At 35.0% G+C, this 13,925-nt stretch overlaps 1 protein-coding gene across 1 annotated transcript; it reads right to left on the reverse strand.

Annotated features, from left to right (window-relative positions):
• Positions 1–873: 873 nt before the first annotated feature.
• On the reverse strand, positions 874–7,920 carry LOC120010775 (phosphoglycerate mutase-like protein 1). The gene is made up of 9 exons (XM_038861629.1): positions 7,855–7,920; positions 7,677–7,732; positions 7,380–7,487; positions 4,241–4,320; positions 3,255–3,417; positions 2,743–2,831; positions 2,539–2,658; positions 2,242–2,286; positions 874–2,068 (listed from the first exon to the last, which is right to left on the reverse strand). The coding sequence occupies exons 2-9, from the start codon at positions 7,722–7,724 to the stop codon at positions 1,927–1,929; spliced, it is 795 nt and encodes a 264-aa protein (XP_038717557.1). The 5' UTR covers positions 7,725–7,732; positions 7,855–7,920; the 3' UTR covers positions 874–1,926.
• Between the last annotated feature and the right edge of the window lie 6,005 nt (positions 7,921–13,925).

Consider the following 13,925-nt stretch of genomic DNA (forward strand, 5'->3'; position numbering starts at 1 on the left):
ATGGGCTGGTGGCAGGAAAATGGGCCAGGCTACTAGGCCAAGCCCAGGCCTCTTTGCGTAAGGAAAGCCCAAGTAAACCAGACTAGCTCATTCAAGATCTTGTATTTTGTAGTTCACTAGTTTGTGGTCAGTTTTGACTTTTGACTCGATTGATTTGGGTCAGAATTTGGGCCCAACATTTTATTAACCTTGGGCCCATCTTCATATTTTAACCGCCTAGACTCTTATCTTTAGGAAATTTCAAATCAGTTATTAAGCCATAGCCCAATGGTTAAAAGAAGATAGAACTATTAGTAGAACAAACACATTGAGTATATGCATCTTTAAGTTATAAAAGAGAGAATTTTCTTTGTCCTTCACAAATCCGCATCAGGGTCGTATAATGATAATACTAAAGTTTATTATAGATTTTGAGGCTCTAAGTTGATTAGATAGGTTTTATAATCTTTCCCACTATGAATTTTCACAAAACCCCAAACAGTACTTTGCTTTAAAACAAAATCATAAAATTCTTCTAATAGGTTTTTTTTTTTGGGTTTACCACAGAAAGCCAATGCTCAAATTTAATAATGCATGTCTTTTATTTCACCTTTATATCAATTACCGATGATTTGCTCTTCTACTATGCTATAATTCGATTTCAATGTTTCTAGGATGATATAATTAGAATTCTACAAATCAGATTGGACACCATCTGTGATGAGGCAGATGAAGATCAGCCTCCAGCTGATGATGCTAGCATAGAAGCAAGCAAAGAACAATCATCTGGAAAACCCGTTTCCCAACTTTCCCTGAACTCATTGAGGTATGTAAGCTTTAATATTTTGCTACAGAGATGAAATGTCTCACTGTCAATACATGTTTTTTCTGCCTGTTAGAATCTGGGACTTTGTACTGGAACACTGTGGGCAAGTGGACTTGAAACGTAGACTGAATATTTCCCTAGTTCTGTGTCTCCGATCACATTTTTTAGGGTATTTTGAAAAGAATTATTCAATTTCAATTGCTCTTATCGTATTTACGCTCTATCAGGTTATAAAAGATCACTGCGTGGAGTTGATGTCCATGGAACCACCAACTGATGCCTCAACTATTTTAGAACCAGAAGTAGAAGCTACCTCATTAAAAGCCAAATCCTTTTGGGATGTGGCAATCCCCATCTCTTCATCACGTAAATTGTCCTCAGAGAAGGATAACGTCGACCCAACCATCTCAGAAAGCATTGAAAAAACAGGGAAGTCGACTAGTATCAATGTCATAGCTGCTGTTTTCTTCCTTTTCCTTTCTGTGTTGGTAGGATTCCTGCGTCTTAGAAGATCGTAGCTCACCAAGGGAATTATTGTAGCTTATAAATCATACAGGTTGAGTGAGAGTAGGAAGAAAAAGGTGGTAACAACTCAACATTAGCTTAGTGGTTATATCTTCGGATTTAGAGGTGAAAGATCCCCCAGGTTGGGAGTTCGAATTGGTGGGACGTAATTCCTTGAGGTTTTGTGGGTTGTGGGCCGATAGTACGGACTCCCTTCTTAAGAGGGTTCAGAGCTCTATTCTGGTCGTCTCAGTCTCACTCATAGTTTTTAAAACCCATCTGTGGATCAAACCGTGTCGATTGGAGGTTTAAGATTTTTGAGGTTCAACTGGTTTGATGAAGGTTGAACTGTGAGTTTATACTATACTATAAATTAATATATATTTTAAAAATATTCAGCCATATAAATTTAAAAAAATAAAATTATACCTTAACACTCCAGTTGTCCAACAGATATTCCAATACGTATGTAGTTGAATTCAAGTCAAACTATACAGGTGGAATGCACTGAAGCTGTCAAGCGGTACCATTTAATAATATTTCATATTTTCAATTCAGCAAAGTAGGAAAGAAACCCACAATCTCTCCTATTATTAGATTGTTCAAAGAGAGACAAATTAGGAGCTGTTGTTGAATCCACAGCTACGTAGCCACACAGCCACAGGTAGAATCAACACAGTCAAAGCACCAACGACCCATCCACATCGGCTTATTTTCTTGCGTTTCTTAGCCTCTGAGTTCTCCTTCACCATAATCAAACTAAAAATAAACAGCGAAGGTCAGTTCGAATCCTAAACCTCCAAACCCAACACCTAAAGAAAGTGGAGAAGGAGGCAAGATAGGGGTTGAGGAATCTTCCTACTCTGCAAATGTTGCATCTAGAGATTGAAGCTTGCATTAAGATTAGTCTTTAATACAGAATCGGTGCTCACCTTTTATCAAATAGCACCAAGGAACGAAGTTCACCATTGCCAAACCTAACACAAACAGACTTGGTTGGATTAGCCGATAATTCAGCATTGGCAGGAGTGGACATGCTTAACACAAATTTATATGATATACAGATCAACTCAACCGGTCTGTTACTGGTGAATATTAGGAATAATTTTTGTTGCTTGGTGTCAATTTTGTGGTGGAAAGGATAAAAACTTTAAAAGTGTTTTTTTCTCTCTTTTGTATGGAAAACTTTAGTTTAGTTAGGAGGGCATTAGCTGGAAAGGATAACTTACTTCTTGCATATTTCATCCTTCACTGATGGATGACAGTCCTTTCCAAGCGCATTAAGCATTTGATTCAAGAATATACTGTGAGAGACAACTGCTATTTCTGTCTCTTTCCTTGTCCTTAACCTGTATTAAAAAAAAAAAAAATCATTCAGTTCAATTTGGTTTACCTCTCAATAGAAATAACAACTGGGAAACATGGGTAATCACCAGCTCAAAAACTTCATTCCCCTGTCAATAAGGTCTTCAGAGCTCTCTACTACGTCAGCCTCCCACAAGTTGTCTTCATCACTTTCTATCTGAACCAAAGATGATATTTAGTCAGTACATAAAATGGATACATAAAGCATAATCTCTGTTAAGTACTTGCCAATGAAAAATCAATGGCAGGAAAAAGAAGCTTAGACTCGCTAACGCTTCTCCTCTTATCACATGGATAGCGTCCCTGCAAGTAAAAATATATCTCATCATATAATAAGAAGACCATGTGGGTTGCAGCATTATTGAATTTGAATTCATTTCCACCAAACAACATTTGAATTCAATAAGAAATAATGGATTGGAATCCTCTACAACCCTATTCCTATTCGCCTGTCTGAATGTAGCCGAGTAAGCTGAAAATTTGAACATGGCTATATTCATCCCATTGCAGTAGAATTGTACTAGAGGATCTTTGTCTGTATTTAGGTAGCCTTCACTTAATTTTACTAAAACGTACATACCCAACGTTCTCGACAAAGCTCTACTGCTATAAATGGAGGACAATCAGAACTTGATATTGCAGGAAGCCCACTGTTTCCAACATTTGCTTCCATCAAGGGAGGTAGATCAAGCCCTTCTGTTTGGCTCTTACCACCAAAAACTCCAACTGCTGTTTGCATGGTCCTGCAATCGCAACTGTTACAATATCTCTACAAATGTATGTATGTATATACAGGGGCGGATCCAGCCTCTTGAGAGTATGGGGTCGGGTTTATACAGGAAGCCGGAAAAATTTTACGGCCATAATTTTTTTTGGGTTATTTATTATACACTAGTCCATTTATTTATAAGTTATTAGTTTTAGGCCTTTATATAATACATTAGTCCAAAGAATAAGTTATTAGTTTCAAAAATGTTATTGGGATCCCAGTTATCCCAGTAATCAATCAAAGGACATGATTGATTACCGGGATGACTGAGATCTCTATCACTTCTGTATTAGTTTTGAACCTTTAAAATACATTAGTTCATTTATTTATAAGTTATTAGTTTTGGGCCTTTATATAATATATTAATCCAAAGAATAAATTATTAGTTTTGGGTCTTTAAAATACATTAACCCATTTATTTATAAGTTATGGCCTTATGGGCCTACTAACAAGTAACAATTTACAAGAAATATTAGTATTAGTGGTGTCAAAATTGAACTCACATACATGAAATGTGTTATAGCTTATAAGAGTGGGGTCAAAATAAAAAATTGACTGGGGTCAAAGTGTAAATTTTATAAATAGGTATATGATTTTATTTTTTTTTAAATGGGGTTAATTGACCCAATAGTGAGTGCCTTGGGTCCGCCCCGTGTATATATATACTTAACCTCAAACATGTTTTTAATTACAGAAAAAAGTGGACTGTAAGACGACCACATAAAATAAAATATAAGATTTCATCAAGAAACAGGAAAAAAAGAGAGGAGGCAATTAGAAGTTGGTAGTTGCTATACCTTAACAAAGGGGAAGTTACGACCAACTCAATCCTCTTTGATAATCCACTTTCAAGAACTTGCTCGCGCAGACGGGAAACCTTTTACAATAAGCAATGCTCAAATTATTGTGGGCCCACCAAAAATGCGGTAAGAACACTTTCAATGGTGTAAATTTAATGGCCCAACAAAAATAAATATTGAGTCTCATCTCTATTACACAAAAAATTAAGTCAAACACATCTCTCAATACAATCAAATCAGCAACACACGTCTCCCAATATGGTCACATAAGCAAAACACAAATTCCTATACATTATAGCCGTTTGGGAGTGTTGTGAACTGCTGTTTTATGCTATGAGGTATAAAACTGTGATGATGTGAGGTATAAAACTGTGGTATTGTGAGGTGAGTTCAAATGCAGAAGCTGTTCGACGCATCACTTTTAAAATTATGGTGAGGTGCATTTGACATATCTAAATTACGATTATATTAAATTTTATCTACACACCATTAATCTATTATTTTTACATCACTTTTTAAATTTTTGTAGTTTACATAAATATCCTTGTATATAATGAGATATTAACCCTTAAACTAAAATTTTAAAATAATTTTTTTTTACATATTTAATTAGAGACTAATAAGTTTACACCAGAATTTTTCAAAGGGAAAAAAAACAACAACAAGATGTCGTTTTTCTGGAAGAAAAACAACACAGCCTGTCGTATTTCTTCTAGAAAAACAACACGACCATACTGATTTATGGAGAGATTACAAATCGACAGAAGCCGTCATTTTTTGAGAAGAAAAACGATGGATGGTGTTGTTTTTTGAACAAAAAACCAACACGATGTTACCATTTTATAACCCTAGAAACGGATCTGGTGTGCTGATTTTTATTTCAACCATATTCTAACTAGAAATCGCCCAACGTTTAACAACTACACACACTCACTCATGCTATATACCGAAATCGACAAACCCACATGTTCAATTTAAGAGATTTCATTAGATATAGACATATTTAAGAGAGAATTCACAAGACCTTATCTCTCATCTAAAGCTTTTTGACGTTGATAATGAGAAATTTTTAATCGTCTACTTGCACGATTTTGGGAGTCAATTCAGGTGTGGAAAATCGATGGCAGTTGGAGTCTCAACTTGTGGAAATCGGTAAGAGACTTTAAGTTTGAATGTGTGTAAACATAACACTAATATTTCTAATATTGTATAAAACAAAGGTAATTTGGTCTTTTCACTACAAATTTGTGTGTGAACTAATAATTTTATGGTGTCAACTTATCATGCATGTGTAAAGAGTGGTGTAGAGATAATAGATTAATGGTCTGTAAATAAAATTTCCCAAGCTCAAATCTCTTAAACGAAATTTTAAAACGTTTTAACTCTCAAAATACATGTTAGATTTCTTTAAAAATTACATATTAAGAATCAACACATAAAACTCTTTCTAACAAGATTCATTCTCGATGAGTTTTATAGGGTAAATCTTAATTCCATTGTTTTTTTCAACGGAATTTCAAAAACAAATGAATTCAAAACTAAAATAATGAATTCTACAATATGTTTTGAAAAATAATAGAATCTATATTAAAACAATAAATTTTGGATAATAAATTTTGGGATAAAAGAGTAGAAATAAAAATATTTCATTTATTAAATCAATGTAATAAACTTGTTGGGCTCTGATGGGCTACCAAACTGATGGGCTACATGTTATTTTTGATTCTAATATCATATAAAATATTTTAATACTTTTCAAAATAACTAGCTTTAACTACCTACAATTTTAAGTTAGCAACAAATATTACATTCATATATGTAATATTATAAATTAGATGTTTGGAACGAATTTCAATGGGTTGCAAAAGAAACTGTTCATGAAGGTTATAGAGGAGAAAACACCATAGAAAGAGCTCTTGAGCTTGAACATAGAGTAGGAGATGGAGATTGCCGAGCGGTTCGTACGAAGTTGGGAGGGAGGAAAGAGAAGTTGAGGGTTGAGAGGAAAGAGAAAATAATAAAATATTGTTTGGGGATTTTGAAGTCTCTCCAACTTTGGGGAGAAGTTTGAGATTTTTTTATTTGTGGATGGTATGATGGAAGTGTCATTCGATTTTCGGTTCGGTTTTAAACCATAACTGAAATATCCGAATAAATTCGGTTATGATATTTTAGAATCCATAATCGAACCATCTATGTTCGGATAACCAAACCGAAATAACCGTATTTTTCAGATCGGATCGGCTCGGTTTTTGAAGAAATGAAAAAAGTATGAATAAATCTCAAATACAGTGAGAAAATATCTATGATCAACTCCAACTCCATCTAAGACAGTTTGATAAAAATTCATGATAATGATAATAAATATATTATCTAATCACAATTAAATGAAAATAAATTTACAAGACCAAAGAAATAATATGATCAAGAAAGAAAAGAAAAGAAAAGAAAACATACATGAAGATGTCTCTCCCCTTTCGCTTTAGCAATAATCAATCTTAATTTATATTAATTTTGAAATGATAAAGTCACCATGAGTTTCAACTAATCAATCTTAATTTATAATTTGTGTAATGATTAGGTTAATTGTTATCTAAATTTGTAATTTGTTATGAAAATATAATCAGAGTTTTACAAATACTACTTGGCCTCCGATAGTCTCATATCCCAATAATATATAACTTATATATATATATATATATATATATATAATCTAATCTAATATATATTTATATAATATATATAATATAATATAATATATCATATATATAATATATATTAATATTTTCTAGTTTTTTCAGTTATAACCATAACTGTAACGTAAAAAACCATAATCGTAAAAATATCCAAACATTTACTAAAATCATAACCGTATTCGATACCATAATCGAAAAATCATATCCGAAAAGCGAATAACCACGGTTACAGATCGGTTTCTCGATTGCGGATTGATTGTGGACACTCCTATGAGGGACGGGTTGGAGATGGTGTTTTTAAGAAGTGTCCCTTAAAATAGCTTTTCCAAGTGACCCGTTGGAGTTGCTCTAGTAATGATTTTTAAAGGAAAATAATAATTTTCAAAAACATTTGTGATCCTAAACATGAACTTATACAACAGCAGATGAAATGGTAGAACCTGTTGCCAGCCAAGTGGGGAGAGTTGAGCATCAAAAAGTGTGGGAGAAAGTAAGGCATCATGGTCCTTTTCTGCTTCAATATTGTGAACTCCTTGGGCATGCCTCACCTATATATATATATATATATATATATTAAAAGTAGCATCATTTGCTTTCCAATAGTTATCATGATGTTCATAAAATTTGAACTTCTGAAAGTGTCTTCAGCTACTATCACTCTTTTCGCCTTTTCGGGGAATATTACAGATCATAACAATTTTACTGAACCGAGATGGAAGAGTAGAAGTTGTACAAACCAGGTGAATAGTTTTACAGTGCTGCAATGGAGCTACAGCGACATCCATATCTGACCCTACAATGATAAAATTAGAAACTAAGACAGAGATCTAACAACTGCTGGAAGTTAATAAAAGCTAATAAAACAAACGAATATTCTACTGAAAGTAATTATGATATGCTTAAAACGTCACTCACAAGCGATGACTTTGTAACTTGAGGAGCCTAATCGCAGATGCAACGCAAACCGAGAAACAACCGTAAATCAACTCTTTGAAGCAAGAAAAGCAAATTACACAAAAACATAGAATGTTGTGTATTTATAAAAAAAGAAAAAAAGAATGTTGTCCTCTCGCTTCGCAGCAAAGGAGTCGGGGAGGAAGAGACGGAGATTCCAATTCTCGTAAAATTCGAAGATGAAGCGTGAAGTCTGTGAAGATGTTATTCCGGTATTTGGATGCTGCTCAATAACATATTATTTTTACTGTTTACTTTTTAACTGACTGTGATTGTGATATGGTCCAGTAAAACGGGAAAATTGGAAAACTTTAGTTACACCCCATTATTTCCTATGCACAACCAGACTCCCATTGACTTTCCTTTGACTTTATGTTTTTTTTTTAAATTCTCAGCTCATAACACCCCACCCCCACTATCTTCTTTGAAAAACATGCAGAGTCGTGACTTCTTCTGCCCAAACGACGAAAGCCTGAAAGTGATTTGCGATTTTTTTTATCGAATCCAATTTCTGTTTCCTCTCCTTCTCGCTTCGCTTTTGCTATCATCGACAAAATCCCACTGCCCACCTCCTCCCAAACCTCGTCAAAATCCTCGTCCAACCTAAGACTTCCTGGTCTAGATACTCGCCCCTTAACGACCCTTGTCTGAATTGGAGCAATCGGAATAGAGTAGAGGAAGACCTATGCATACCACAACTATCTGGATCGCTAAAGCCTCACAATGGTGAGTTGTTAAGGTTTTGTTCTTATGTGCGTGGCGGTGATCTGGGAATGAAAATGCTTGTGGGTTGGAGAAGATGTACCAGCAAAAGAGAAGGGAAGGAGATGAAGGGAAGGGAAGCACTTGGCAAACACTCGGCACTTGTCAAATTCTTGTTTTCCTTACTTGTTCATTTCCAGCTTACATCTCCAAGAGAAAATAGTCTTGTTGCCATCGATTACCCACTGGTATTTCATTGGATCTCGATTGAATAGCCCCCATTTGAGGCTAATTTCTCCCCCCTTAAACGTTTTGTTAGATAACATCTTTAGCCCCATTGCCCATGTGCTCTTGCCAAGCCTACATTACCAGAGTAGCCGACCTACATGCTAGTCCAGGCCATAAGAAGTTGTTTAATCCAATGTGAATGAAAAGTGGCTTGTTTTTCTCCCTCGGTAGGCCTAATGTGTCTAATTTAGACCTCCAATTTTGTAAATAAACACTCACACAAAGGCCGTCAAAGACCATGAGCTCAATTGCCTGAGCAAAGTTACCAACTACCATAACCAATACAGTTACTTGTGAAACACAACCTGATAATTGATGCCACCAGTATGGCAGTACTACTGTTTTCACAGGATGCATGTTCCAAAAACTGGAATAGCCCGAAAAGCCTAAGAACTCATACAAAATGCAATTACGCAATAGTCCATTCATAAATATATTAACAATAAAGTCAAAACGTATATTAGATGAGTTAATGGAACTTTTCATCACTGAAAGATACTCTTTGTTCCAACTCAGTCACCCAATTTCAGATTGTTTCAACTCAGTCGCTCAAAGTTCAGTTTTGTTTCAATTTCATCACCTAGACAGATTTTGACAAAAACGGGCAGTCAAACATCACGCCTGGCACGTTGACCACCAGGTCAAACGCTGATGTGGAATAAAAAATGCCACATGAAAAAAATAAAAATGTTTTGTTTTGATTTGTCACGTGAAAATATTTTGTTTTCATCACCTGGGCAGATTTCTTTTGATTTGTTTTGTTATGGTGCAAAATTTTGATATGTTTTGTTTCAAAATTTTTTTCCATGTGACATGTATATTTTTTCCACGTGGCATTTTTTATTCCATATTAGCGATCAACGTGCCAGGTGTGATGTTTGACTGTCCGTTTTTGTCAAAATCTACCCAGGTGATGAAATTGAAACAAAACTGAACTTTGAGTGACTGAATTGAAACAATGTGAAATTGGGTGACTGAGTTGGAACAAAGAGTATCTTTCAGTGATGAAAAGTTCCATTAACTCCAATAAACATGTCGAGACCTGCGTAACATTTACACAATGAGGAAAAAATGACAAAAGCAAGCAATCAAAGAAGGAGGCAAGAATAAAAATAAAATAAGAACAAAATTAGTTAGCTATAAAAGTTGAAAAAGTTCCATTATTTATTGTCGTAGGCATGGAACAAACGAATTACAAAGCCCACACTCATTGATGCACAAACCAAAGTTGGAAGGCAAAGCACAGAAAATCACAATAGCAATTGAATCATCCCCACAAAGCAAAAAAATACCTACCCAGAAGAAAAACAGAGGATTTCAATGAAATCATTACAAATAAATGTGAAAACTGGTAAAAATTTAAATAACTATAGCAAATGGAATCCATAACAAACACCAAACTCACAGAAGCACAAAGTCAAGTTGTAGGGAGAAGAAAAGCTGCACAAATTCAGTGTTTTTTCTTCACCAGGAGAAACAAACCGCGAAGAAAACAACTAAGACCATTTAATCAAATCATTTTAACCCCAGCAAACAAAACTCATAACAAAGCTCACCTGAGCCCCTGACCTCATTGCGCTTCCGAACGAAGAACAACAGACGAATAATTCCTCTCTCACAAAATATGGCCATTCATGCACCGAAGAGAGCATCTCAGAAAGAATTACACAGCACAAAGTGATCGAAGAACAGAAGCACAGAAGACACAAAGAGGATCGAATAAAAGAATAAAAATAAGAAAATTCAAATAGCACATGAAAGACATATGATTCAACAAAAGGACCAAATCAAAATGAGAGAACCTGTAAAAGCGTCAACAACTACAACAAATGAAACTAACAACCAAAAAGTACACGGAATGAAATTACGAAAAAATGAAATGGAAAATATCTCCACTTTCCACTACCCTTAAAACACAGAGGTTTGTACAAAATGATAAAAATTGATTTGTTTGTAAAGAAGACGAGTCGTAAGAAGCCCAAGAAGCTAACCTGACCTGGCGTGCTTCTAGTGCTTCTTCACTTTCTGCAATCTGATTACATGATTCTATTGGACATAAATCAAAATTCCAGTTACTAAGAGTTACAAAGAGAAAAATGATTCCCTCAGGAGAGGGAAGTCCGACCAAGTTAATTACTCTATGCTAAGAAACTAAACTCAAAAAAAGCAACAATGTAATGTGTAGTTATAAATTTCTCCAGTGTAATTGGATTGCAAACAAATGTAATTACATATATATTGCCAAGGGCATCAAAACAGAAAACAAATTGGATTCACAATGATATTTGTATGTTCTAAACTCAATCTTTTTGATGATTCAATAGATTGTTATATAATGTTGAGAAGACAATTTTTAATTATGACGTTAGAGCAATATATTATGAATTATATAATAAAACAACAATAATGTAATCATAAACTATCAATGTGTATTTACGCATTGAAAAAATACAATTATTCACTGTTGTTTTGTAATTAAAAATTATCAATGTAATTACGCATTAAAATAATGTAATTAAAAATTATCATTGTGTAATTATGCATTGGAATAATATAATCATTCACTTCGAATAGAGTTTTGAACGTCCAGACAAAGAGGAGAGCACCCCAACCAACTCTAAAGCAAAAACAACACAAGCACCAAAGATAAACAAAGCCACAACATGGAAGACCCCAAACAAACAAACTCACACACATTGAAGACCCCAAACAGCAATCGCAGTAGTCGAAGCCACCCTCGCAACCTCCAGAAGTAGCTAAAGCCGCCCTCTTCCCTTCCTTTAAAAGGTCTCACCTTTATAAATCTTCAAGACCACCACCAACCTCGACTAGTGCTTCTTCACTGCTTCCTCATCACCATCTAACAGTAGCGCCGTTAGAGCAATATATTGTGAACTATGTAAGCATGACCACAATAATGTAATTAGAAAGTATCAACGTGTAATTACGCATTGAAATAATGTAGTTATTCAATGTTCTTTTGTAATCTTTCAGATTAGATGAAGTGTAATTACGAATTGAAATAATGTAATAGACATATTATTAGAAGTATAATAAAACCAGACAAACCAACTAATATACTACTTGTTAATCATCTGCACAACTTTGAACAATCTCAAACCTCACATGAAACACCAATTTTACTTACAACATCATTTAATTTGGATAACTTTTTTTCAACAAATAATAGGGCAGAGTCTCCTTACTTTTTCTCAGAAAACAAAAATCTAAAATCTATAAAATCATTACACAAACACATATCCATAGATTCCATACCATATATGGTCGGAAACCGGTCGAATCGCCGCTAGGAATGGAATATTGGTTGACCGTCGCCGCCCATACAGTCTTTCGTCCGATGAAATGGGTGTCGACTTCTCTCATCTTCTTGCCCAGCACTCTCAAATGGGTTTGTGAAAGATGGAAGAGAGAGTGAGAGAAAGAGAAAATGAGAGAGAGTGAGAGAAAGAAAGAGAGAGAGAGTGAGAGTTACAAGGTTGGGGCACCTTTTTAATCTAGGTTTTAATTTTTTTGAAATTCAAAAAATTGCCATGTCAAGTCCCATGTGGCATGCCACCTAGGCATATGCACACTTAGGGATGTTTGTGTATGTATGACTAGTGGAACCGATATCATTCACAATATATGCGTCCGAATATTTGGCTTTCTATTTGTTCTTGTACAGTCATTCTATTACGACGTTTATTAATTTTCGTTTGCAATTACTTGGACGAGGGGATGTATAATGCATTGCAGTGTCAACAAAGATCAACAAGAAGCTGTTTTGGTGAAGGAAAATTAGCTGGAGGCTTGAAGATTCCACTTGCAGTCATGGGTGGTAGGTTGACTTTGAAATATAATATTATTAAGTGATTGGTCGTCCATTATTCAGATAATTCATGATAAATAAACAGTTGTAATGGTCTTGGAACACCATGTCATATGCTAATGTGGTTCATCAAAACCGATGAGATGATGTCAATTCACAGGCAGTTTGCACATTTTTCAAATTTGAATTGCAAACTATATATATATATATTATCAATCTCAACTCTCCATGCATTGTCACTAAGCATCACCATCAGATTAGTTTTGAACTTCTGGTACACCAAATCAACACATGATTGTATGGTGTGCCCATAATCATTGAATAATTCTCATCTCATAACTCCACCCCAAAATCTATCTGAAGTCTGGACAAAAGCCAAACTCGGTAGTTTGATGTTCTTACACCTGGTTCTATTGCAGATGTGTTGGATGGATAGGATCCAAAGGGGAGTAGCAGGTACGAGGAAAGCGAAGAACTGGTTGTTGGGACGACGTGGCATGATTCTAGCGATATGCATGTTCATTTTAGCTATGATTCTTCACCAGCTGGGTTTCATCGGCAATTAGAATCGATACCCTCCTCTATTGATTATTCATGATGCCTATTCATTGTTCTCACAACTTGCCCACTTAGAAGATCTAAAAAGCTTGGATGTAATATCATAAGCTCAATCAGTGACGCCTGACCATTATTCCTCTACTTAGTGGAGGACTGTTACCACTCCTTTGTTCAGAAGTGACCTGACCAAGGAGGGATACAAGGATGAAAACAATGCTAAAAAAAGCTCATGATTTAACCTTGAAACCAAGCCAAGCCAGGGTTGCAACATCAGATTCAATATCCTTAATTACCACGTCAAACCTGTCTCAATCTGTTTCCCTTTTTTGTTCGACCAATATTGTCCGTCCCCTATTTGAAAGATGATAAGGTTTGACACTGATAAAAATAGGTAGAAAGAATGCACGCCAGAAGCATGTCGAGTTCCAAATAGAAGCAGGTATACAGTTAAACAAGAATTTTCATTAGAAGCAGACAATTCTCATCTCAATGCAATTTATTGCAGTGACAGAGAACTATCAAAGAACAATCTCAACAAAAACTAAAAAGGGTAAACTACATTTTCTATCCTCAAGGTTTGCCGCAAAGACAAAGACACCTTTTCAGTTTCAAAGAGACAACCAAAAGCACCAACCTCCCTGGTAGTGGTTACTTT

This window comes from Tripterygium wilfordii, chromosome 12 (assembly GCF_013401445.1).
Source record: "Tripterygium wilfordii isolate XIE 37 chromosome 12, ASM1340144v1, whole genome shotgun sequence".
Classification (NCBI taxonomy): Eukaryota; Viridiplantae; Streptophyta; class Magnoliopsida; order Celastrales; family Celastraceae; genus Tripterygium; species Tripterygium wilfordii.

Coding starts and splice junctions, on each gene's coding strand:
- LOC120010775 (XM_038861629.1), bottom strand. CDS start 7,724: ATGGATGTCGCTGTAGCTCCATTGCAGCACTGTAAAACTATTCACCTG. Junction 7,488..7,676: donor ACTGTAAAACTATTCACCTG/GTTTGTACAACT, acceptor ATATATATATAG/GTGAGGCATGCCCAAGGAGT. Junction 4,321..7,379: donor CCCCACTTGGCTGGCAACAG/GTTCTACCATTT, acceptor TTATTGTAAAAG/GTTTCCCGTCTGCGCGAGCA.